General features: G+C 42.8%; 1 protein-coding gene across 1 annotated transcript in view; it reads left to right on the forward strand.

The window, feature by feature from the left end:
- gli3 (GLI family zinc finger 3) overlaps window positions 1–25,656 on the forward strand; it is a 365,141-nt gene that overhangs the window by 320,000 nt on the left and 19,485 nt on the right. The window contains exons 10-11 of the mRNA XM_041190490.1: window positions 7,488–7,637; window positions 21,054–21,218. Of these exons, the coding sequence (XP_041046424.1) occupies window positions 7,488–7,637; window positions 21,054–21,218 (315 nt within the window). The remainder of the gene's footprint in view (window positions 1–7,487; window positions 7,638–21,053; window positions 21,219–25,656) is intronic.

Here is a 25,656-nt window from a genome sequence, read left to right on the forward strand (position 1 = left end):
AACATGTGGCTAAAGAAGTGTTGTGGAAAAGAGGGTTTCCATTTAATCGGCTAATGGCACCAGCATTGGGACAGGAAGGAAATGTACCATTGGGACAGGCTCTAGCTGAACAAGGTGGGTCCAGCTTTCTGATTGGAAAGGATAAATAGAACAGTCACAAGGACTTTAAATTAGTAAATTGGAGTGAAAAAAGTGGCATAGATAAATTTGAAAACAACCACAAGGGAAAAGAGTAGAGTAACAGTTAGATATTGTGCTTTAGACTCTACAAGTAAAGGGAATTTTAAAAGATGTAGAGTAATTAAACTAGAAGAGAAAAATAAGAAGCATGTGTGTAAAACTTTAGAGCAGTAGGGTAGAGTATGTGACGCAAGTCAGAATTCTTTAGACAAATACATGGAATATAATGAACAAATTGAATGAATTGCAGGTGCAAATTGAACTTGGAGGGTATGGCATGAAAGTGACTATATGGCCACAAGATGTCAGATTGTGATCTAAATATACAAGATTATAAGGATTATAGGAGAGGTAGGGGAAATGGTAATGTGGGGGAGGCGTAACCTTAGTGATTGAGGATTTTTTTTTTATTCGTTCATGCGGGTGTTGCTGGCTGGGACAGCATTTATTGCTCATCCTTAATTGCCCTTGAAAACTGAGTGGCTTGCTAGGCATTGGAAGTCTGGAGCCACATGTAGACATAAGAATGGCAGATCTCTTTCTCTAAAGGACATTAGTGAACCAGACAATCAACAATGGTTTCATGATCATCATTAGACTTTTAATTCCAGATTTTTTTTACTTTCAAATTTCACCATCTGCTGGAGCATTACCTGGATTACCATCCCTGCAGCATTACCCTGGGTATCTGGAGTACTATCCAGTGACAATACCACTATGCCACCACCTCCCTTAAATGAAATCACTTTAATGGTAAGAGAGGATATAATGAAAGTTAAGTAGGTATTGGAGACTTTATGGTTAAAATTAATAGAAACAATTTAAAACTCTAGTGCGTGTAGTTCTTCTGGTGGTAGCAGATGTGAAGTGGTAGAATGTATAACTGTAGAGATTAGACAAGCATGTAGCAAAGACAGAATGGTTTTAATAAAGGATTCTGACTTCCACATAGATTTGGATAAGCAGACTAACAATGTCAGAAAGATAGTGAATTTCTTGAATGTGTCCAAGATAGATTTGTGCAGCAATATGCCTTAGAACCAGTCAGGGGCATGCCATTTTAAATTTAATAATTAGTAATGAGCCAGGTTTAGTTAACAGCTTAAAGCTGTGTGATCATATATCCATTAGCGAACATAATATGATCAAGTTCAGAGTAGTGTTTGAAAGGAAGAAACATGGAAACAGGTAATAAGATTTTAGATTTAGGTAAGGCTGACTTCAAATGGATGAGTCAGACTATTCACAGTAAACTGGGAAAATCTGTTAATAGGTAAAGCAACAAATCATGAAGGGATTATTTTATGAGGAAATGTTGAGCAGGTTGGGTCTATACCCATCGGAGTTTAAAATAATGAAGGGTGATCTTACTGAAACATATAAGACCCTGAGTGGACTTGACAGGGTGGATGATTAAAGAACATTTCCCCCTGTGGGAGAGTCTAGAACCAGGGGACACAGTTTAAAAATTAGGGGTCTCCCATTTAAGCCTGAGCTGAGAAAGTTGCTAAAGTCATTAGTATGTGGAATTTTCTTCCCCAGAGAGCAGTGGAGGCAGGGTCATTGAATTTATTCAAGGCTGAGTTAGATAAATTTTTGATGGACAAAGGAATCAAGGGTTATTGGGGGGCAGGGTGCAGGTGGGGGCAGACAAAAAAGTGGAGTTCAGGCCACAATCAGATCAGCCATGATCTTATCGAATGGCGGAACAGTCTTGAGGGACTGAATGGCCTACTCTTGCTCCTAATTCTTGTGTTCTTGACTCACCAAAATTAACATTAGCAAATGAATAGTAATTAAGAAAATAACAGTACTAAAAAGTGACAAGACCCCAGGAATAGATGGTTTCTATCCCAGGTTTTAAAGTAAATAGGCAAGAACATTGCACATGCCCTAACTATTCAAGAACTGTTTCTTTAGGTCAGAAAATTGCACAGGCCACACCACTATTTAAGAAAGGTGAGAGAGGGAAAGCAAGGAATTATAGGCTAGTTAGCCTGCCATCTGTTGTCAGAAAATTCTAGATTCTATAAATAAGGATAGGGTTGCCGAACATCATGAAAACTTTCAGCTGATCAGAGAGAGCCAGTTTCAATTTGTAAAGGGTTGGTCATGCCTGATAAATCTATTTGAATGTTTTGAAGAAGTAAATAAATAATGGAGAGGATAATGTCTATGGGTGTTATTTATATGGACTTCCAGTAGGCATTTGATAGAGCCCCTTACAAGAGATTGTTAGCTGAAGTTGAAGCTCATTAGCTGAAGTTGAAGTTGAAACTGAAGGCATATTATTGACCTGGTTAGAAAATTGGCTGTGTGGGGGAGACCGCTAGTCACATCTTGCCAATTAGTTTACCTGCCATAATCCCTACTCTCTGTCCCCTGCCACTAAGAACTGTGTTAGGCTCTCAACTACTCACCATATTTATTAATGAGCTAGTTGATGGAATAAAGTTGCTGATGACCCAAAGATAGTGACATTTTAAGCAGTCTTGTTGAAAACATAAAGTTACAGAGATATTGATATCAATAGATTCGGTGAATGGGCAAGACTGGGTCAATTGGATTTCCACTTGGGCAAATACAAGGTCATTCATTTGGGACCTAAAAAGGATAGAAGAGTGTAATTTCTAAATGGTGAAAAGCTGGAATCAGTAGAGGGTCAAAGAGACTTGGGTTACACAAATCATTAAAACCTCATGAACAGATACAGAAAATAATCAAAAAGGCTAATGGAATGCTTTATATCAAATACACCAGATGAAACCATGCTGCATCTGTACAAAGCCCTGGTTAGATTGCTCCTGGAATGATGAGAGCAGTTCTGGACGTATTAGCCTGGATTGTCATGAAGTCATGAGACTCAGTGAACCTTTAAAATTGACAGGCGGGATCTGGATGCAGAAGTCCTGCCCCTATTTCCAATAAATCCCATTTTTGCTGGTAGGGGAAAAGGCACATGCATGATTCCCATGAGGGGAACCCAAACTGAGCAAGGTCATTTGAATTCAGGGCTGAGTTCAAGCAGACCTCATTTTTGCTGTAGCAAGGACTTTACCCCTCAGTGTATGAGTTACATGTTTTTAGAATGAATGTAAATACTCTTGGAAGGGTAGATAAGGCCTGTAGAACTGTCATGATGTGAAGTTATTTAAATCCCCAGCTCCTTAAAAATTAAAAAAAAAGGTTGCCTGTGCCCATGAGAATTGAAAAGCCAATAGCTGTTTGTTGCCATTTCCTCAAGGGCTATCATTATGTCATTATGAATGCTTGGCTGCTTTCCACAAGCCATAATTATCTTGGCAAGACAGTCCCAAGTTCACAGTTTGATTGACAGCTCAGAGAGGTGATTAAAGGATTGTCTTTGATGTGGGGTTATGAAAAGAAGTTTGTTTTTAGGAGGAATTAATCACTTGAGGAGATTTGAAAGTTTTAAATGGACTTGCATGAATGGGGGGGGGGTTTTTTTGCTATAGTGAAGATTGTAATAGATATTTAGATCTCCATTTCATTCCATCTCAACATGCTCCTGAGAGCTGTCCATCTTGAATACTGGGTGACTTGGCATGCAGAGCTTAAGGGCCAAGGGTGTTGGCTGGGTTGGCAAGAGTTGGTATTACATTGGCATGGGGCTATAAAGGACCATGGGGTGTGTGAGGGCATGAGTTAACATTAGTTTGGCATGGGAACATGGAGCTGGCATGGGGAGTGGATGGGGATGGTGAGGGGTGAGGGCTAGAGGACCTAAAATTTAACAAAATGACTGGGACAAAGTCCCAGAGAACTGAGGCGTGCCATTTCACCAGCCTGCATGCCATAAGGTAGGGGGTTTCTCCCGAAGCAGGTGGGGTGAGCCTGGAAATTTCCCGACTCATGCTACCTGCCCCGGGAGCGAAAATCTGGGCCATTGACCTTGGATGAGTTCAGTGTGGATTTATCAATATGGACTTCAAGGGTTAAATTACAAGAGAGATTACACAAACCAGAGTTGTATTCCCTTGAATTTAAGGGGTAAACTGATCATAGCTTGCAAGGTATTAAGAGACAAAAACAGAAAATGCTGGAAGAGCTCAGCAAGATTAGCAGCATCTGTGGAGAGAGAAACAGAGTTAACGTTTTGAGTCCGTATGACCCTTCTTCAGAGAAGCATATAGGGTAGATAGAAACTATTTCTGCTAGTTGGGGAGTCTTAGACTAGGGGGCATATTCCAAAAGTTAGAGCAAGATCTTTCAGGAGTGAAATTAGGAAACATTTCTACATGTAAAGGCTGCTCGAAGTTTGAAACTCTCTTCCTCAAATGGCAATTGATGTCAGATCAATTGTTACCTTTAAATCTGAGATTGACAGATTTTTGTTATCCAAAGGCATGTAGGGATATGGAGCAAAGGTGAGTATATGGAGTTAGACAAATCACAGAATCTAATTTTTGTTTTTTGAAAAGACTTTTGCCCTTAAGGAGGTACCTTACAGAGGTAACCTGGTATTTTCATACATTGAAATCTCACCTATGAAGATGCTGCATGATTTATGACCTATTGCTGAAATATTGAAAATATCCTGAATCTGAAGCTAACATTGGCAAGTGCAGGTTTTTGGAGAATGAAGATGCAAAGGATGTGCAGTGAAAAGCCATAGAATTTGAATTAATGCCCCCTACCTGGACTGGCCTGATATCTCACATCTCATGGAAATATCATACATAAGGTAAATAATTTTTCACATAATAAGAATTAGATGAGAGCATGTTACATGTCAATCACATGGCGAAGCAGCTTATGGTTTGGTTCCAACAATAGGCTTGAGGTCTTTTTCCTCTCCACAATCATAGTTACATCTCCTCGACAATTTAAAGTTTTAAGATTAAAAATAATTGGCAAAGAGTCTGATGGGAGAAGAGGATCTTTTTTAATGCAGATATTTGTTATGATCTGGAATGTACTGTCTCAAAGTTTGGTGGAAGCAGATTTAATAGTAACTTTCAAAAGGGAATTGGATCAATTCTTGAAAAGGGAAACATTTGCAGGGCTGTGGGAAAAGAGCAGCTGAGTGGGATTAACTAGTTAGTTCTTTCAAAGAGTTAGCACAGGCATAATAGGCTGAACAGCCTCCTGTGCTGTAAGATTCTATTACTCAATTCTGTAACAAACACAAAGTAATTGATGGAAATCCACCATCCGATGTGGTATAAAATTATTTTTAATTTATCAGTTTTGTGTTTCATTGTAGGTATTGTTCATGCAAAATCACAACCAACAGATTACATAGGATATATAGCAGAGAAACAAACCATTCGGCCCAATCAGTCAGTGTTGGTGTTTGTGTTCCACTCAAGCCTCCTCCTAACTTTTTGCTCGAATGCTATCATTGTAACCATCTATTCCCTTCTCCCACAAATGTTTGTCTAGCTTCCCCTTAAATGCATCTATACTATTAACTTCAACCACTCCCTCTGGTATAGTTCCACATTCTTGCCACTTTTGGCAAAGAAGCTTCTTAGAACTCCCTGTTGGATTTCTTGGTGACTACCATAGATGTCGGCATATAAGTTGTACAAGTTGACCTTTGAAGCTTTGAAAAATCTCTCCAAAAATGGAGTTGCCTTATACACTGAGTATGGATGTGGGTGGTTGCCATCTTTGTCCTTCATCACACAAGGTCTGCTTTGTGTAGGTGGCTCTTGAACTCAGCACTCATCTTCACAACACTGCCTTTATCACTAGCTTGAACCCTTGCACCCAGCTGTGAGGTACCATTAAGTAAAGCATCCATTAGTGGTGGGAAAAATTGAGTCTGACTACTAATGCGAGTGTAGTATGATGTGGCTGAGAAGGTAGGGGGTAGTGAGTTCAGTTTATATGCCGAGTATATGCAAAAATATGATTTTTGGGGCCATCATCTTATATGCTGGGTCACCTTGTATGCCGCAATTTATGGTACCTTATATTGATGGCCTCTAGTTATGCTCTTCCCCACAAAAGGAAATATTCTGTCTATATCCAGTGTATCAAAATAGCAGCAGTAGAAGCAGGCGAAGGAATTCAGTTCAATCTGTAGTTATAAAACTGATGAAGCTGGCAAATATTCAGATGAGGTTATAAAGCATTGGGTAACTGAGCACAACTGGCCTTTCTTTATTGTCAGTGAGTGCACTGAAACCATTCCATAGGCTAAGAAAATTACAAAAGGAATGACTGTCATAAAGAACCCTGTCTGTTTACCAAGGGGGTGTTTGGCATGACATTGTTTCTAACACTTCTTAATGCTTCTTAATTGTGGTTTCACTTTTGTTTTCATGGCAACATTCTTAATGTGTCGACCATCACTTGGCATCCCCTGGTTTTAAAAAAAATGCACAATGGGGCAAAATGTGACCAAAATTAAGTGTCTTTAAAGGTGCAGTTGTAGAAAATCCATTCAGAAAGCCTCGGATTTACTTCTTCCTTTTCACTTCCAAAAGTGAAACAAATGAGCCCTCTTCTGGTGCCATTACAGTACTGCAAACACTCCTATCATTTCTGGTGATGCTCTGTGAGAAATAGCAAGCGTTTAGGCTACATTTTCCCAACCTCTGATTCAACAATATATCATTCAGGCAATTATCGTAGAAGTGCTTTTTATTTAATAGCAATCTGTTCATTGATGGCATGAATGAGAACCTTGACAGATTTTCATGATACTAAACCATACATAAAACTGATGCTTTCATTGAAAAAAATCAACTGAATGTTTCTAGTAATTTGGATTTCTTCCCTTAAGGTGCTTTCTTGCAATAATTACAATGCACTGTGGGAGTAGAAATTCTAAATGGTTTCCCCAATCTCTGGCTAAACCTTGGTGGAATATTGGTTTAATTCCCAGAGAAATGGCACAAACAGCCATTGATGCCAGTTCTGCAGTTTTACAACTGAAGTAACAGTGGATGATTGGAACAACCTTTGAGGAGGTGCATAAACTAAAATAGTGGTGAATTATTCGATAATTTGAATTAAGCAACTTTGAATTAAGAGGAGTAGGCTACAAGTGTTTGATATACTTTGAATTTATTTACAGAATTTTATCCCAGTATGTAAGAGGTTGTGATATCTTAGATGGACAAAAACACTGTTGCATACACATGGAGTTCTAGTGCCCAGCTGAACTGCTTTATTGTGGTTCTTGGTTTATATACATACAGAGACAATAGCCACAAGAGGGTGCTATAACAATTTACAGATCCCAGTGTGTAGGACATTGTTAATCAATTTTTGTTTGTGGATGAGGTAACATGTTGTGTATTGATACTTTGTCCTTTTATTTCCCAATCCAGCACATCAATAACGACCACATCCATGGAGAGAAGAAAGAGTTTGTGTGCCGATGGCAGGATTGCTCTCGAGAACAGAAGCCATTTAAAGCCCAGTACATGCTTGTGGTGCATATGAGGCGACATACAGGGGAAAAGCCACACAAGTGCACTGTGAGTCTCTTCCTGTTCGTTGCCTTGCTCTTTACTTGCTAAAGCTTACTGTCCTGTTTGGAGGAAATGATCATCACATTTAAACGCTTAAGCAAATGCATTTTAATCCTTGTACTCTTCGAGCTTTTATTTCATAACTGCCTAGCACCAATGAAACAAACTTGGTGTATATTTTTCCTTGATTTACTTCAGGAACAATGAGTAACTTCTTGCACATTTTTGTCATTTTAGACCGGGTAGAGCCCTGGTCCACAGCTCCTCCACTGGCTTAAACATCTACTGCTTTTATCATCACTGTACCTTTTGTGCATTGCCTACAGAATACACTGCAGCAAATTGCCAAGGCCTCTTTGACAGCACCTCCCAAACCTGTAACTCCCACCACCTAGAAGGACAAGGACTGCAGGTGTGTGAGAACACGACCACTTCCAAATTCCCTTCCAAGTCAGACCATCCAAAATTGGACATGATTTTCCATCATTAATGGATAAAAATCTTGGAGCTCCCTACCTCATAGCATTATGGAGATGCCTTCGCCACACAGAATACAATGGTTTAAGTATACCCATTGTTGCGTTCTCAAAGGGAAGCTGCAGATGGGCAATAAGAGCCTATGTAGAGATTTATGTGGTACCACTCAGTCAGAGACCCATTGCAGCACAAAGGAGGCCATGGATGCCATGTACAATTTGACTAGCCAATATATCAAGTTCACAATGGATCAGATTAGTTGGGCTGAGAGGACAGTCAACTTTGGGGCCATGGCTGGATTTCCCTAGGTGCAGGGGATCATTGGCTGTACACATGTGACAATCAAGGCTCCCTCAGAGCAGCCAGGTGGCTTTATGAACAGAAAGGTGTTTCATTTCCTGAATATTCAAGCAGTCTGTGACCACCCTAAGCAGTTGCTATCCGGTATATCCCCCACTCTACCATTACCATCAAGCCAGGGGATCAACCCTGGTTCAATGAAGAGTGCAGGACGGCATGCCAGGAGCAGCAATCAGACATACCTAAAAGTAAAGTGCCAACCTGGTGAAGCTATAACACAGGACTACTTGCATGCCAAACAGCATAAGCAGCAAGTGATAGGCAGCGTAAGCAATTCCACAACCTCTGCAGTCCTGCCACATCCAGTTATGAATGTTAGTGGACAAGTAAACAACTCACTGGTGGAGGAGACTCCACAAATATCCCCATCCTTAATGATGGGGGAGCCCAGCACATCAGTGCAAAAGACAAGGCTGAAGCATTCACAACAACCTTCAACCAGAAGTGCTGAGTGGATGATCCATCTTCGCCTCCTCCAGAGGTCCCCAGCATCACAGATGCCAGTCTTCAGTCAATTTAATTCACTCCACATGATATCAAGAAACAGCTGAAGGCACTGGATACTGCAAAGGCTATGGGCCCTGACAATATTCCAGCAATAGTACTGAAGACTTGTGCTCTAGAGCTTTCCGCACCCCTGTACCAGTACAGATATAACACTGGCATCTATCCGGCAATGTGGAAAATTACCCAGGTTTGTCCTGTACACAAAAAGCAGGACAAATCCAACCCGGCCAATTACTGCCCCATCAGGCACTTACTTAGCAATAACCTGTTCACTGATGCTCGGTTTGGGTTCCACCAGGGCCACTCAGCTCCTGACCTCATACAGTTTTGGTTCAAACATGGACAAAAGAGCTGAGCCTCTGAGGTGAGGTGAGAGGGACTGGCCTTGACTTCAAGGCAGCATTTGACCGGGTGTGACATCAATGAGCCCTAGCAAAACTGGAGTCAATGGGAATCAGGAGGAAAATTTTCCACTGATTAGAGTCATACCTAGTACAAAGGAATATGGTTGCGGTTGCTGGAGGTCAATCATCTCAGTTTCAGGACATTGCTGCAGGCATTTCTCAATAATATCCTCAGCCCAACCATATTCAGCTGCTTCATCAATGACTTTCCTTCCATTGTAAGGTCAGAAGTGGGGATGTTCGCTGATGATTGCACAAAGTTCAGCACCGTTCCTGACTCCTGTCAGCAGTCCATGTCCAAATGCAGTAAGACCTGGTCAATATCCAGGCTTGACAAGTGGCAAGTAACATTCACGCTACACAAACGACCATCTTCAACAAGAGAGAATATAACCATCGTCCCTTGACATTCAATGGCGTTGCCGTCACCACTATCTACTTCCTGAGGGTTACCATTGACCAGAAATTGAACTGGACTAGCCATATAAATACTGTGGCTACAAGAGCAGGTCAGAGGCAAGGAATCATGTGGTGAGTAACTCATCTCCTGACTCCCCAAAGCTTGTCCACCATCTACAAGGCACAAGTCAGGAGTGTGATGGATTACTCTCCAATTGCCTGGATGAGTGCAGCTCCAACAGCACTCAAAGCTTGACACCATACAGGACAAAGCAGCCTGTTTGATTGGCACCACATCCACAAACATTCACTCCCTCCACCACCGACACACAGTATCAGCAGTGTGTACCATCTACAAGATGCGCTGCAGGAACTCACCAAGCCTCCTTATATAGCACCTTCCAAACCCATGACCACTACCAAATAGAAGGACAAGGGCAGCAGACAGATGGGAACACCACCACCTGGAAGTTGCCCTCCAAGCCATACAACATCCTGACTTGGAACTATACGCCAGCTCCTTCACTGTTGCTAGGTCAAAATCCTGGAACTCCCTCCCTAACAGCACCATGGGTGTACCTAATCCACATGGACTGCAGTTGTTCAAGAAGGCAGCTCACCACCACTTCCTCGAGGGCGATTAGGGATGGACCATAAATGCTGGCCCAGCCAGCGGCGCTCACATCCCATGAATGAATTTAAAAGAAAGGTTTCCAGGAAGCTGCCACAGTTCCTACATCCTTAGACAGCCCCAGTTGCCTTAGCTGTTCAGGACACCAAAATGCCATTGTGGCTGAATACTGGGGGGGCAAAGGGTATCCACTGAAAACATGGCTTCTGATCCCTGTATGCAACCCCAACACACAAGCAGGGGACAGGTACCACCCGCTGTCATATGATTACAAGGGCCGCCTTCCAGCAGGCCATTGACCTTGTGAGGATGAGGTTTAGATGCCTCGATAGATCTGGGGAATCAAGGTCATCCCAAATCATCACCATCTGCCGCACATTGCACAACCTGGCACCCCAGAGAGGAGTAGTGCTGGGCCCAGAGGAAGACACTGAGCAAACAGTATCCTCAGAGGAGGGAGATGAGCATGAGATCCCTCGACAGCTACCAGCTGATGCAGACGGTGCCAACGGCCATACTCACTGGGCAGTGACATGTGGCAGGGAGACTTGCAACTCTTTGATCAGGAGAGGCTTCACTTGAAGTCAGGTACAAGGGGCAATGAAGCAAGAAGTTCTTTCCCAGAGGCGCCTTGCTGACCTTTCCAAAGAGACCCTTAGTCTCCCTCTGTATCTGTGAGCACTGTGTGCCAAGGCCTTCTGTTAACATAGATGGTCATGAGATGCTCACCTTTACAAACCATCCATATATGACCGTCCATATATTTGATTCCACTCTGCCCACTGCCAATGGATGAACAAAAATAAATACGTGTGTTATACATTGCATGTCAAGATCTTTAATTCTTGTAAAACATTAACAGCTTCTGCATTTAACAAATAATTACGACCCAATAATTGCGAAATGGCAAGTGCTAGTCCAAGCATTTACACACTTGCTTATGTTTATTTCTGTGGGGTGCACTTCCTGCGCCAGGACTTGATGTGGAGGTAGGTAGCTGCCTTTCCTGCGACAGGGCATGAGATGGCCATGGCTTGAGCCCTCTGGACGCCTGAGCCCTACTGGGTCCTGGAACATTTGGGGCCACCTGTACCTATGCAGGGGCTGCCTCAGTCTTCAGAACAACCTGCAGCATTCGTGTTACCATCAAAGGACCTGAGGATCTGCATTCAGCAATCAAAGCACCTTGAGAGGAGCCACTGTTGCCTTCAGCCTGCCCCTCCTCAGAACTTTCAGGCCCCATATGCACTGCTGTAATTGCCTGCAGCATGTTCACCTCCTGGCAACAGGAGATGCATAGCTGGCCCATCTTGCCCACCCAATGCTCCATATATCTCATGTTTGAGGCCATGCAATGGAGGTTCCTGGGCAACCACCCCACATCTATTCAATTCTATGGTCTATGTGTCTCCATGTCACTCACCACTCTCACAATGGATGACGCCATTCATTCACATGCCAGAAATATGAAGCCACGCATGGCATGGATGGACTCCACCATCGCTTGCGCATGGAGACTGCCCTGCCTCTAACAGATGTTCACCCATTTCATACTACTGCTGAAGTATTTGTTGCTCTGCTGATGACACCCGAAGCTCAGCATCTGCATGAAGCTGAGCCTCATGGGGCCTCTCCTCACTCCTCTGAAGGGAAGTGGCAGCAGTTGTCACTGCCTCTGTTACCTCCTCCTGCCTGTCTATGCAGTACTCGCCAGACTGTGCCACCCATTCTACCCGTGCTACAAAGCCCATGTGAGTGTTTCTGCATTGGTGGTGGATGCACTGGAATGAAGTTTTGCAGGGCCTTGAGATGCTGTTGTATCCTCTGGATTTTCCAGTGTATCAGGAGTCCTCATCTCTTCCTCTGTCTGCTGTTGTACATGCTGGAGAATCATGATTTAAGTGAAACAGCTGCTCCTCCACCTTTCCCCAGTGCCTACCCTTGATCAGGAACTTCAGTTGTATTAAAGGCCCACACTGGCACCAAACCTCTCAGATGGTCGAGGGATCAATGGACACAACCATTGCTTTACTAATTCTCCATTTATTCCACTCCTGCCTCACCCTCAGCAACAGGCTGCTCTGCCATAACCTATCTAATTTCCATGGCCGCCTTCTCCATCGGTGTCACCACAGCAACGAATGGCACTCCACCTCCCATGTGTTGGCACTCCACCTCCCATGTGTTGGCACTCCACCTCCCATGTGTTGGCACTCCTTGGCATTATGAGTGCGCTTACTCTGCAAGCACAGAAGTATGTAAGATCATGTCTCATGGCCCAGCTGTGCTGGTTGCTCAGAGGCACTGTGAATGTGCAGAACCGCGCCCCTGGAATAACATGGTGATATATCCATTCAACCATTTCTATGCAACATTCATCCATTAATCACCATGAGGTTCAGGAGCATATGAACTCAATGTGGACATTGGTGTTTGGTGTTGCCTCATGCATGGGGTTACCACGTGGCTTCACATTTCATAGATAATTAGCCATTGATATGAAGGGCCATAGGCATTTCTCTCCATTAGAAAAAGACAATTGGTTATATAACTGAGGGGAACCAGTCCACATCAAGCATGGGGCAAGGTAAGAATACAGGCCTCCGTGAACTATCACAGCTGGTATAGGAATTGAACCCACAGTGTTGGTGTTATTCTGCTGCACACTTTAGCCTTCTAACCAACTGAGCTAACCATCCCCCTGGCCTCACATTACATGGGTACCCTTTAATTCATGCTGGGCTTCCTGTTTGCAATTGTAGAAGCCGCTCACCTTTCCAGACCACATCTGGTCATTATATCTCTCCCTGCACAGGATCCAGGTTTTTGCAACCAACCCATTGGATACTCACCATCTCTGCCATCTCCAGCCATTCCTTCTTCATTAGGTTTGCTGGCCTCCTCCTCACAGTCTCTCCTTTGCCTTGCTGCTTGCAGGAGTACTTCCAGGGAGGTGTCACTGAATCGTGATTAAGTCATCCCTCCACAGCCTTCACCACTTGTAGCCTGTGTCCTCAGCCTGCCTGAATGCTGTGGATGCACTTTTAAAAATGGCATTTCACAGTGAGTTGCCAGCACTATGACCCACTTGCCACCCTTCACTGGTTGGTTTCCCCACCTGCTGCCCCTTAATTGGCTCTTCCTCATAAAATCCATGAGGAAGCCCTGTCAGCCGCCCATTAGTGCCACCGACCTGAATATTCCACCCACGCTACCCATCACCGCCCCCCTCCCCCGAATTCGAGTCACCCACCTAATCAGTGAAATTCAGGACAGGAAATCAAAACATTTCACCTATAAGAGCTGATGACTAAAGTTATCTGCGGGCAATTTAATAAGTCCATTCCGTGTAATGAACATTGTTTCTATGCAACTTTCTTTAACATTAACATCATCATTATTCAACAAGAAGCCTTTATGCTATAGGGTACCACTGAAGTTAGCGTAGCTTTTGATGGCAGTAGCAGCATGTGCTTACTGAACAATCTGAAAATTACTTCTCCATAAAGTACAAAAATACTTCATTTCCATCCGAGTATGTAAAGCAAACAGATTAATGAACATTGTCATATTTGGAATGGAGTGTTGCCAAAGTGATGCCAATATCCATCATTGGGTCCCTTGAACCCAGGCAAGTGCACTAAGTTTGTTAAACATGATACTTTGAGGAAATGAGGCACATTAATGAAAGATTCAGCAATAACATTCCATTTGATAATGTTTTCCTGTGGCATGAGTTACCTTGGCCTGGATATTCTGGGATAATATAAAATTCAAATTATCAGTTCAATGTTTTTTTCAAGGTCATGGCCTATTGGTTTCCCAGGGAAAGCAAATGTACATATGAGAGTCAACTGCTACAGGGGAAATTTGGGGAGCTTGACTGTTAACTATATTGTTTCCACACTACAAGGTGGTCACCCTTCATTTTGAGCAGATAAAGAATGGAAGAACTTACATTTATATGACATCTTTTACATCCTTAGGATGTCTCAGAGTACTTCACAGCCAAATAATTCTTTTGAACCATGGTGACTGTTGTCGTATGGGCAAATGCAGCATTCAGGGCGGAATCTTGTTGAGGTATCAGGGGTCTTGCCAGATGGCTGGAGAGCTGGCAAAAGACCCGTGCTGCCTCAGTTCAAGAAGGCCTACCTAACGAACCATAAGCCAATCAGGCAATGGCACAGCCAGCGACAGGCCTTCCCCTGGATTCAAGACCCTGAGGGCTAAAGTCTCGGCCACTGAGAGCTGACAAACAATCTAAGGCCAGCAGCTCTTGTGCTCAGCAGTGCCACTGGGGAGTCCGTGACTACTGCTGGGAGGTCAGACACCAGAGTCCCAGGATTGCAGACTTACCCAGGCCATTGGAAGTAATGTGGGGGAGCGGGAGATGCATGGGGAGTTGCGGGGACAGGGGCGCAGGGGGGTCGGCAGCTAGGGCAGGGGTGTGGTACTCAATGGGCCTCCTCCTTCCCTATGTCCAGTCTCTCGGATCAGGCCCCTGAGTGCCTTTGATCGAAGGACCCCCACCACCCGGAGGTGACTAGCTGGCCGCACAGTTTTACTTGTCGTGCATGTTGCATGTCAACCAGCCCACCCACCACTGGATTAATATTACTGGTGGCAAGGTGAGGCTCTTAAGTGGTCATTAATTGGCCACTTAAGGGTCTCAGCAGGGAGTGGAGCAGGAAGGTCGACCTTGGGCCTTCAGACCCATAACTTAATTCTGGCAGAGCTGGGAAGGTGGCGAGGTTCCACTACACCACCATTCCATCTAATTATATGCCCTTCCCACCTCCAAGCTCATCAGCAAGAGCAGGAGATTCTGCCCTCAATAGTCACACAGCAAGATCTCACAAACTGAATTAATTTAATTACCAGATATTCTATCTCCGTTTAATGATTTTGGTTGAGAGAAGTATTGGTCAGGATATTGGGAGAACTCTCCTGATCATCATACAATCATGGTGTGGAATCTTTTACATTCATCTGATGAGATAGGTGGGTTCGATTTAACATCTCTTCCGAAAGATAAATAGGGATGGACAGTTACATTTTCGGCAAATTCATTTTAGTTATATAATGAGTAGTTGATCAGAATTATTCAGATGTGGACAATGATATAAAATGCATGCACTGAACATTACCCTCAAATCTGGTAGATTGAACAAAGATTATTGTAGGGTTAGGTTTCAGAGTCCATATCAAAATTTAGAAACAAGCTTTGGGAGGAGGGAAGAGGAAATCAGCAAAAGGTAAAAAACAAACATTGACTTGGCTAAGGCACTTTTGATATTTCTTTTGGAAAACCTCAAATATTGTCCCTTGTTCATAAAGAAGGAATTAATATCCAAGAGTGAATTTTGTGCCAGGGTATTCATTTATCATAATGTCAGCAATAGCACGCAAGAAAGACATGGTTAATTTATTATACTCGACTTATGTTGACTAAAGACTGATAAACGAAATATCACGAGTGCATTACATTTGTGTTCTTGTAGTCCTCTCTCAAGAATCCTCAGTGCCCATCCCCAAGGCCGAATCAGAAGAGCTTGGCTTCAGAAAACCCAACAAGCCAAGTGTCATTTGTCAATGTTCTTTCCTACATATGACACAAATAGACAACTTGCCAAAGAATATAATCTTGCACCAGCCATTCACCAAAAAATAACAACGTTAATGGCCAAGAGTAGACCTTTTGGTCACAACATTTCCGATTTTAGGCATTTTGGCCTTCATATCAAGAGAATTTAAAATACAAGTAATTAAATTAAAGCTTTGTATAGCTTGGAACTAGCACTGAGGGTAACAATAACACAGAATTCAGTCAGGGTGGGGGACTTCAATGCCCACCTCCAAATGTGGCTCGGCAGCACCACTACTGACCGAGCTTTGGTGGGCATATCTGCCAGACTGGGCCTGCAGCAGGTGGTGAAGGAACCAATAAGAGGGAAAACCATATTTGACCTCGCACTCACCAATCTACCTATCACAGATGTACCTGTCCATGAGAGTATTCTCATGGAGTAGGAGTAAACACCGCACAGCCGTCCTGGAGATGAGTCCCATTTTCACATTGAGGATCCTGTCCACCTTGTGTGGCTAAATGGGATAGATTCATAACAGATCGAGCGACTCAAAACTGGGCATCCATGAGGCACTGTGAGCCATCAGCAGCAGCAGAATTGTACTCAACCACAATCTGTAACCTCATGATCCAGGATATCCCTCACTCTACTATTACTATCAAGCCATGGGATCAACCCTGGTTCAAAGAAGAGTGCAGGAGAGCATGCCAGGAGAAGCACCAAGCATACCTAAAAATGAGGTGTCAACTTGGGACTACAACATGGGACTACATGTATGCCAAACAATGGAAACAGCATGCAACTGACAGAGCTAAACAATTCCACAACCAATGGATCAGATCAAAGCTCTGCCACATCCAGTTATGAATGGTGGTGGACAATTAAATAACTAACAGGCTCCACAAATATTCCCAACCTCAATGATGGAGGAGCCCAGCACATCAATATAAAAGACAAGGCTGAAGCATTTTCAACCATCTGAGTGGATGATCATGCCTCCTGCTGAGGTCCCCAGCATCACAGATGCCAGTTGTCAGCCAGTTCAATTCATTCCATGTGATATCAAGAAACAGCTGAAGAGACTATGGACCCTGACAACAGCCCAGCAGTTGTACTGAAGACTTGTGATCCAGAACTAGCCACGCTCCTAGACAAGATGTTCCAGTACAGCCACAACACTGGCATGTGCCTGACAATCTGGAAAATTACCCAGGTATGTCCTCGCCACAAGAAGCTGGGCAAACCCAATCTGGACAATTTCTGCCCCATCAGTCTACTCTCGATCATCAGCAAAATGATGGAAGGTGTTGTCAACAGTACTATCAAGTTCCACTTGCAAGGCAGTAACCTGTTCACCAGTGATAAAAACAAAAAAAACTGCGGATGCTGGAAATCCAAAACAAAAACAGAATTACCTGGAAAAACTGAGTTCGGTCGAAGGGTCATGAGGACTCGAAACGTCAACTCTTTTCTTCTCCGCCGATGCTGCCGGACCTGCTGAGTTTTTCCAGGTAATTCTGTTTTTGACCTGTTCACCAGTGCTCGGTTTGGGTTCTGCCAGGGCGGCTTGGCTCCTGACCTCATTACATTCTTGGTCTAAACATGAACAAAAAAGCTGAACTCAAAAGATGAGGTGAAAGTGCCCTTGACATCAAAGCAGCACTTGACTGAATATGGCTGAGTAACTCACTACCTGACACCCCAAGCCTGTTCACCATCTACAAAGCACAAGTCAGGAGTGTGATGGAATTCCCTCCACTTGTCCAGATGAGTGTGACTCCAAAAGCACCCAAGAAGCTTGACACAATCTAAAACAAAGCAGCTCATCTACAAGATGCACTGCTGCAACTTACCAAGGATCTTTCAACAACGTCTTCTAAACCTGTGACCTCTAGCAGGACAAGGGCAGCAGATGCATGGGAACACCACCACATGCAAGTTCCCTGCCAAGCCACACACCATCCTGATTTGGAACTATATTGCTGTTCCTTCATTGTCGCTGGGTCAAAAACCCAGAACTCTTCTTAACTGCACTATGGGTGTACCTACACCACATGGACTGTGGTAGTTCAAGAAGGCGGCTCACCAGCACCTTCTCAAGGGCTGTTTGGGATGGGCAATTAATGATGCCTACAACCTGTGAAAGAATAAAGCTTTGAAAAAGCCTGCTTGATTGGCACCCGTCCACCGCCTTAGACATTCACTCCCTCTGCCACCAGTGCACAGAGGCAGCAGTGTGTACCATATATAGGATGCACCACAGCAACTCACCAAGGCTCCTTCAACAGCCCCTTCCAAACCCAGAACCTCTACCACCTAGATGGATAAGGGCAACAGATGCATGGAACACCACCACATGCAAGTTCCCCTCCAAGCCACACACTATCCTGACTCAGAACCATTTCACCGTTGCTTCACTGTTGCTGGGTTAAAATCCTGGAATTCCCTGCCAGCATCATGGGTGTACTTACACCATATGAATTGCAGCAGTTCAAGAAGGTGGCTCACCGCCTTCTCAAGGGCAATTAGGGATGAGCAACAAATGCTGGCTTTACTGGTGCCATCAGATCCCATGAAAGAATTTTCAAAACTCTTTTATGTTGGCCAATTATAATTTATTCCACTTGGCACCAAGCTCCTATTTAGGAATGGAGTTTGTGATGCACATTTCTAGATGCCTTGGAAAGAGCTATACCAAGAAGAATGGAACTTTTCCTCCATTAAGCTTGGGGGAAGTAATGGTACTTGATTATTATTATCATATCAGGACTCTGAAACAGGGTAGTCACTCTCCAATGTTTTGAGTGTTCAGGTAGCATCCATTCTATATATCAAAGGTTTTGCATCCAAATGTCAAACAGGGAAAAAGGAAGAGCTGGTTCATCCCATACAGATGCAATCCCTGTAAAATCTCTTTTCAACTCCCTAAACCGTTAAATAAGGAGAAAGGTGATCAAAAAAACCAATAAGGAGAAAGGTGATCAAATTGACCATGGCCTCTTTCACTTGGCTTCTATCTTTTTTGTGGTATATCTCTGGTCCAGACAGGAACTAGCCCAGCTCACATTTAAAGGTACACAATAAGTAAGTACTCAGTGGATAAGCTGGACACTTGTTCCATAGATACCTTATTCTCTGGGAAAAGAAAAATCATCTTTCATCGAACTGTGTTGCATGCTTGCATTACTTAATTGGTCCTTTCCAATTCATCCAGTTGAAGTAATTTGTCAATGTGAACACAATCTTCTTTATTTGCTCCTGGGTTTTCACTTTCCTGAAATAAATATAGGCTTGAAAAGCTGGATGTACCTGGAAAGCTAAAACATTTAAAATTGGAAATCAATCTCCTACCTGAATCCACCCTCGCCCTCCACCCCCGATCCCTTCTTCAAAGTTGCAACATTACCCACAAGTTGAGGGGACCATACCTGCATACTGTATTCTAAATGACGCTCAACAAGGCCTTGTCCAAAGTCAGAATAAATAAATAATAGCTTAATGGCATAGGTCATGAACCTTTAGAGGGCTGTGGACTGTGATAGTGAGATCTTTTCCTTTTCCACTGTATTCAGTTCTGTTCCATATGCAGTGTGTTTATTATTGGGTGTCAGAGTTGGCTCAGCAGTGGTAGACTCTTCCCTGAATCAGAAGACTGGGGGTTCAAATCTCACAGCAGAAACTTGAGCAAATAATCTAGACTAATATTTCAGTACAGTACTGAGGGATAGCTGCACTATCGGAGATACTGTGTTTCAGATGAGATGTTAAATCCAGGTCCTGCTACCCTCTTAGGTGGATGTAAAAGATCCTATGGTAATATTTGAAAAGGTGCAAGAGCTTTCTCTCCAGTTTCCGGATCAACATTTATCCCACAGCTGACATTACTAAAAACAGATTATCTGATTATTATTACATTTCTGTTTGTTGGAGTTTGCTTTGTGCCAATTGGCTGCTAAGTTCCCTGCATTACAACAGCGCATCAAAAGTACTTCAATAGTTGTAGAGCACTTTGGAAGGACCTGAGGTCATGAAAGGTGCCATATAAATGCAATGTTTTTGTCTCTGATTCGATGGGCTATAAGTTCCTCTACATCTGACTGACTTGTTTTGACACAATCTAGATGTGACTGACTAAAGCTGTTGGTGCAGACCTTCATCCCATTTGGGGGGAATTAATGACAGGATGAGTTGCAGCTGCTGTTTTCACAGGACAATACCAGTGACCGGGGGTCTCTTCCAACGGATAACTTCCTGGATACCATATCAGCCAATCTGCAGGCCAAACCTATCTCAAATCCTAGGATTGAGAGCAGCTGTCATCTGTATAGCTGTACTGTGTATCTCCATTAGACCTCTCCAAAGCTAACAGTCTCCAGACACACTCACTTGCACCAAGTGATGCTATTAGATGCTTAATTAACAGAAGCTTTATCATATTGAAATGTCAAAGCATCTGCCCAAACTCAAATTGCGAAGGAAATCCTTCCCTGTCTGGGGGTAAAAAAAAAAGGCATGGGACACCTTGATAAAAATGGCAGGCAACCTGGAATATTAAGACGTTGGAAAGTCAAAATGTGCTTTACAGTACATCCAACCCCAGTATCAATGCAACTCAATCATCCTGTGATTAGATAAGTCTACAGTGTAAGTAAGTAAGGCCACTGAATCCAGAGATATCCTGGATAAATATTTCAGCAGAAGCAGAAAATGTAGCATATAGACTTAGCCACCAGAATGTGATCCTACCTACAAGTGGATTTTGTACAGAAAATTGGAACGAGTAGGCTCAACAGGCAGACTTGCTCAACCTAGGCAAAAATGCAGAATTCTCCAGAGCGCTGACAAAATCAGGTCAAACAAGTTCCTACTTAAAATCCACCAGCTGTACTCATATTTCAAATGAACATAAATTTCGACATAGTTAATGGAAAACAGTTCGGACCTTAAATATTCAACATGATTTATGAATATTTTCATTTGCATATTCTTGTACATGTAACTTTAAAAGATCCAAATGATTGCAGGTAATTTACTGCAAATTTGTCTTCTGCAGTTTGAAGGCTGCGCAAAGGCCTACTCCAGACTGGAAAACTTGAAAACACATCTGCGGTCGCACACTGGAGAAAAGCCGTATGTCTGCGAGCATGAGGGTTGTAACAAGGCATTCTCCAATGCATCTGACCGGGCAAAGCATCAGAACAGAACTCACTCAAATGAGGTAAGCTGTCATCTGGCACATGTTGGTGAGTCTGCTTTAATGCTTATTACCAATTGGGCAAACAAAACTCATGATAATTATAGCTGATAGTAGAACTATGCTGCTCTGTAGCTATTTCTCTGTTCCAGCAAAATTAATACTGTAGGTCAGAGGTACATAGGTTTTTCCCATAATGTGACCGGTGCTTTCACAATGTGACTTAACACATGTTTCGAAATAACGTAGCTAGCAACATACAAATTTTTTCGCCCAAGTCTGAAGTGGTTGTAATTCTAATAACCCAATGAACAAATATTGCAGAGCAATACTTAATGAGCATCATTATGGCAGACCTGTTTCCTTGCTCATCTTTAGTCAACATTCCAGTGCAATGTTAAGAAGAAGGTGATGTGTTCAGTACGGTCAAATGATCTGCAACAGCACAGAATTAGGCCAATCAGCCCAACTAGCCCCTGCCAGCATATATGCTCCATTCAAACCTCCTCCCATCTTTCCTCATCTCAGTCTATCATCATAACCCCCATTCCCTTCTCCCCCTACCTTCCCCTTGAATGCATCTACAGTATTCACTTCAACCACTCCCTGTGGCAGCGAGTTCCACATTCTTATCTCTCTTAAAGAGGGGTAAAGAAGTTTCTGAATTCCCTATTGGATTTTTCAATAACTATCTTATATTGATGGCCTCTAGTTATGCTCTTCCCCATAATGGAAACATTCTTTCTGTATCCACTCTATCAAAACCTTTCATAATTTTAAAGACTTCTATTAGGTCATCCCTCAGCTTTCATTTAAGGAGAGAAAAGAGACTCAGCCTGCTAATCTTTTCCTGATATGTATACCCACACATTTCTGGTATCATCCTTGTAAATCTACCCTGCATTCTTTCCTGCGCCTATATATATTTTTTTATGGTGACCAAAACTGCACGCAGTACTGTAAGTGTGGCCTAACCAACGTTCAATACAGATTTATTATAGCCCCCCTACTTTGCAATTCTATCCCTATAGAAATAAAACTAGTGCTTGGTTTGCTTTTTTGATGCCGTTACTAACCTGTGGCGCAATGTTCAGTAAGTGGTCTATTTGTACTCCATAATTGCTTTGTTCCTCTACCCCACTTGGACTTACACCGTCTAAGTATTATGTAACCTCCCTATTTTACCTACCAAAATGTACTACCTCACATTCATCTGTTGTTGAACTTCACTTGCCAATTATTTGCCCATTCTGCAAGTTTATTAATATCCTCCAGTAATTTGTGTTTACTATTCCACCCACCCTAATTTGGTGTCATCTGCAAACTTAGAAATTGTGTTTTTGTTTCCAAAGTCTAAATCATTGATTTAAATTTTGAACGGCAGTGCTCCCAGCTCTGATTCTTGTGGAACACCGTTTCCCACCTTCAGTCACTCTGCATAACAACTCTTTACTTCCATTCTCTGCATTCTGTCTTGAAACCAGCTAGCAATCCATTCTGCCACTTATCCCCTGACCCTGCATCCTATGATTTTATTGCATAGTCTATTATCAAAGACCGTTTGAAAATTCAGATAAATTACATCTACTTCAATAAAGTTGGTCAAGCGAGACTTTTCCTTTTGAAATACATACTTCGTTATTCATTATTATATTTCTCATTTCTAGATGTTTTTCTGTCCTTTCCTTTAGTAGGGATGCCATTATTTTCCCACCACCAATTCCCTGGCTTTGCTCTATCCCCCTCCTTAAGTACGCAGTGCACGTTTTACTAACAAATTATTAGATATATATAGTAATGTCTCTGTTATCTCTTCCCTAGATTCTTTTAAAATGCGTGGATATAATCCATCTGGAGCTTTATCTTCTTTGAGTTTGATTAGTTTATTTTTTTTTTATTCATGGGATGTGGGCATCGCTGTCTAGGCCAGCATTTATTGCCCATCCCTAATTGCCCAGACCAGGTAAGGACAGCAGATTTCCTTCTCAAAAAATCATTACTGAACAAGATGGGGCCTTTTTGGCAATGGTTTCGTGGTCATCATCATACTTTTATTTAATTCAAATTTCACCATTTGCCACAGCGGGATTTGAATCCGGGTCCCCAGAGCATTATTACCCTGGGTCTCTGGTTAATAGCCCAGTGACAATACCACTATGCCACTGCCTCCCCATGAAGCCCACTAGTGCTTAGCTTGTTTTTCCTTCTAGAGGAATACATTTTCTCCTGCAGTCTGTTGAACACTGTTTTAAATGTTTCCCATTGTTTTTCTACATCGTTGTTTGCCAATATTGTTGCCCATTTTATTTTCCCAAAAAGTTCTATTCGCAGCCCATCAAAATCAGCCTTTCTTCAATCTATTAATTTGGTTTTTGTCATATTTTTATCTTCTGTATCATCATCTTAAAGTGTGTCATACTAAGGTCAGGGTTGCCTAAATGTTACCCTACTTTTACTTCTGTTCTGCTTCATTCCCCATTAGTAGATCCAATAGCAAATCTTTCCTTCTTGGGCATTTTACATTTGGGTTAGAAGGAGTCCTGCACCACATTGTAGAAACTCCACTCCCTTATCCCCTTTCTTCTGTATAATTAATATTAGGGTAGTTGAAATTCCCCCATGATTATTATTCTTATGTTTTTACTCAGTTCCCTACTTTGTCTTCATATTTCTTCCTCCACTTTCCTTCCACTATTAGGTGCAAAATACAAATATAAAATATAAACCTGTTATAGTGGCCTGTAGACTACACCTTATTAGTGATTGATGCTTTACTATATTTTATTTCTATCCATATGGATTCTATTTTTATCTTGCTGATAGCTGCATCCCTCTTTACTGCCATTATGTTATCATGAACAATACAGCTATTCCACGCCCCCATTTTTCCTTGCTAACCATTCTAAATATGTTATACCCTGCATTGTTTAATTCTCAGACCTGATTTTTCATAGCCATGTCTCAGTAATCCCTACTATGACTGGTTCCTCCCAACATACGATTGCCTCCAGCTCCCCTGTTTCATTCCGGGCATACTGTGCTTTGTTGGACAAACAGCTTAACTCATGTTTAACCATTTTTTTTTAGAGCCCTGTTATAGAATCATAGGGGAGAATTTTATTGGCTACTGGGAGGCGGGATCACGGTGGGGTAGGGGTTGGTAAAATTATGGGGAACCAGGTCAGATTGGCTCCCTGCCATGGTCCCACCATCGGGGCATTTTATTGTTGGTGGGTCCAGCATCCAACAGGATTCCTGCCACAAGGAGGTGGGAAACAAATTCAAATCTTGAAATGACCCATTAATGGCCATTTTACCAGGTCGACGGCATTTTGCCGACAGCAGATCGACCTCCCGACTGCATAGGGAGACCGCCAGCTGAAAGCAGGCAGCCTTCCAACAGCAGCCCAGGGTGTAAGTGTTTTGTCATTAAAAAAGGGGGCTGGGGCAGGGAAGGCAGCCCACACAGCAATGAGGTCAGAGGGGTTTCTCTTCATTGATATAGTTTTAAAGTTTTTAAAATGTTTCTTCAACTGACCTCGTATAGGCCCCAGGGCCTCTGCATGCCCCAGCAGCGGCCCCTGCACCTGATGGTGCTGCTGACCTGTGAGCCCTATGATTCTGCTGGCAGCTCTAAAGGGTGGGTGGCCATCCTGCACAGGACAGCAAACCGGCCGGAAGGTTATTCAAGAACTGGCTCTGGTAAAATTGAGATGCAAGTCCTGCCGCCCTCCTGAGATTTGAGGCCCTGATGTGCACTTGATGTCAGGGCCCTGCCATGAAAGGTAAAATTCTGTCTGAGGAGCCATTACAGTCAATGTCGGCTGTCTGTAGAGCAGTCCAGTCAGCCCAATTCCTCCACTCTATCCCCATCGCCCTGTTTATTTCCCTCAAGTGACTATCCAATTTCTTTTTGAAATTATTTATACTTTCCATTTCCACCAGCATTGTATGCACCAAGTTCCAGATCATTACCACTCGCTGTGTAAAAAAAATTTCTTCCTCATATCAACCCTGGATCTTGTACCCAAAACCTGACACCCGTGTCCCCTTGTCCATGTGCCATTAACTAATGGGAACCTTATCTAAACTTGTCATAATCTTGCATATCTCTATCAGATCTCTCCTCAATCTCCTTTGCTCCAGGAAGAGCAACCTTCACTTCTCAAACCTAACCTTATTGCTAAAATTTCTCATCCCGGGAACCATTCTGGTAAACCTCCTCTTCACCCTCTCAAGGGTTCTCCCATCCTCCCTAAAGGGTGGTGACCAGAACTGCACACAATAATCTAGTTGTGACCTAACCAGAACTTTATACAGGTTCAACTTATCTTCCCTACTTTTGTACTCAATACATCCATTTATGAAGCTCAAGATCCTATATGCTTTGCTAACTGCTCTCCCTGTATGTCCTTCAAAGATCAACATGAATCCCCAGATCCCTCTATCACTGTACACCCTT

Source organism: Carcharodon carcharias, chromosome 6 (genome assembly GCF_017639515.1).
Source record: "Carcharodon carcharias isolate sCarCar2 chromosome 6, sCarCar2.pri, whole genome shotgun sequence".
Taxonomy (NCBI): Eukaryota; Metazoa; Chordata; class Chondrichthyes; order Lamniformes; family Lamnidae; genus Carcharodon; species Carcharodon carcharias.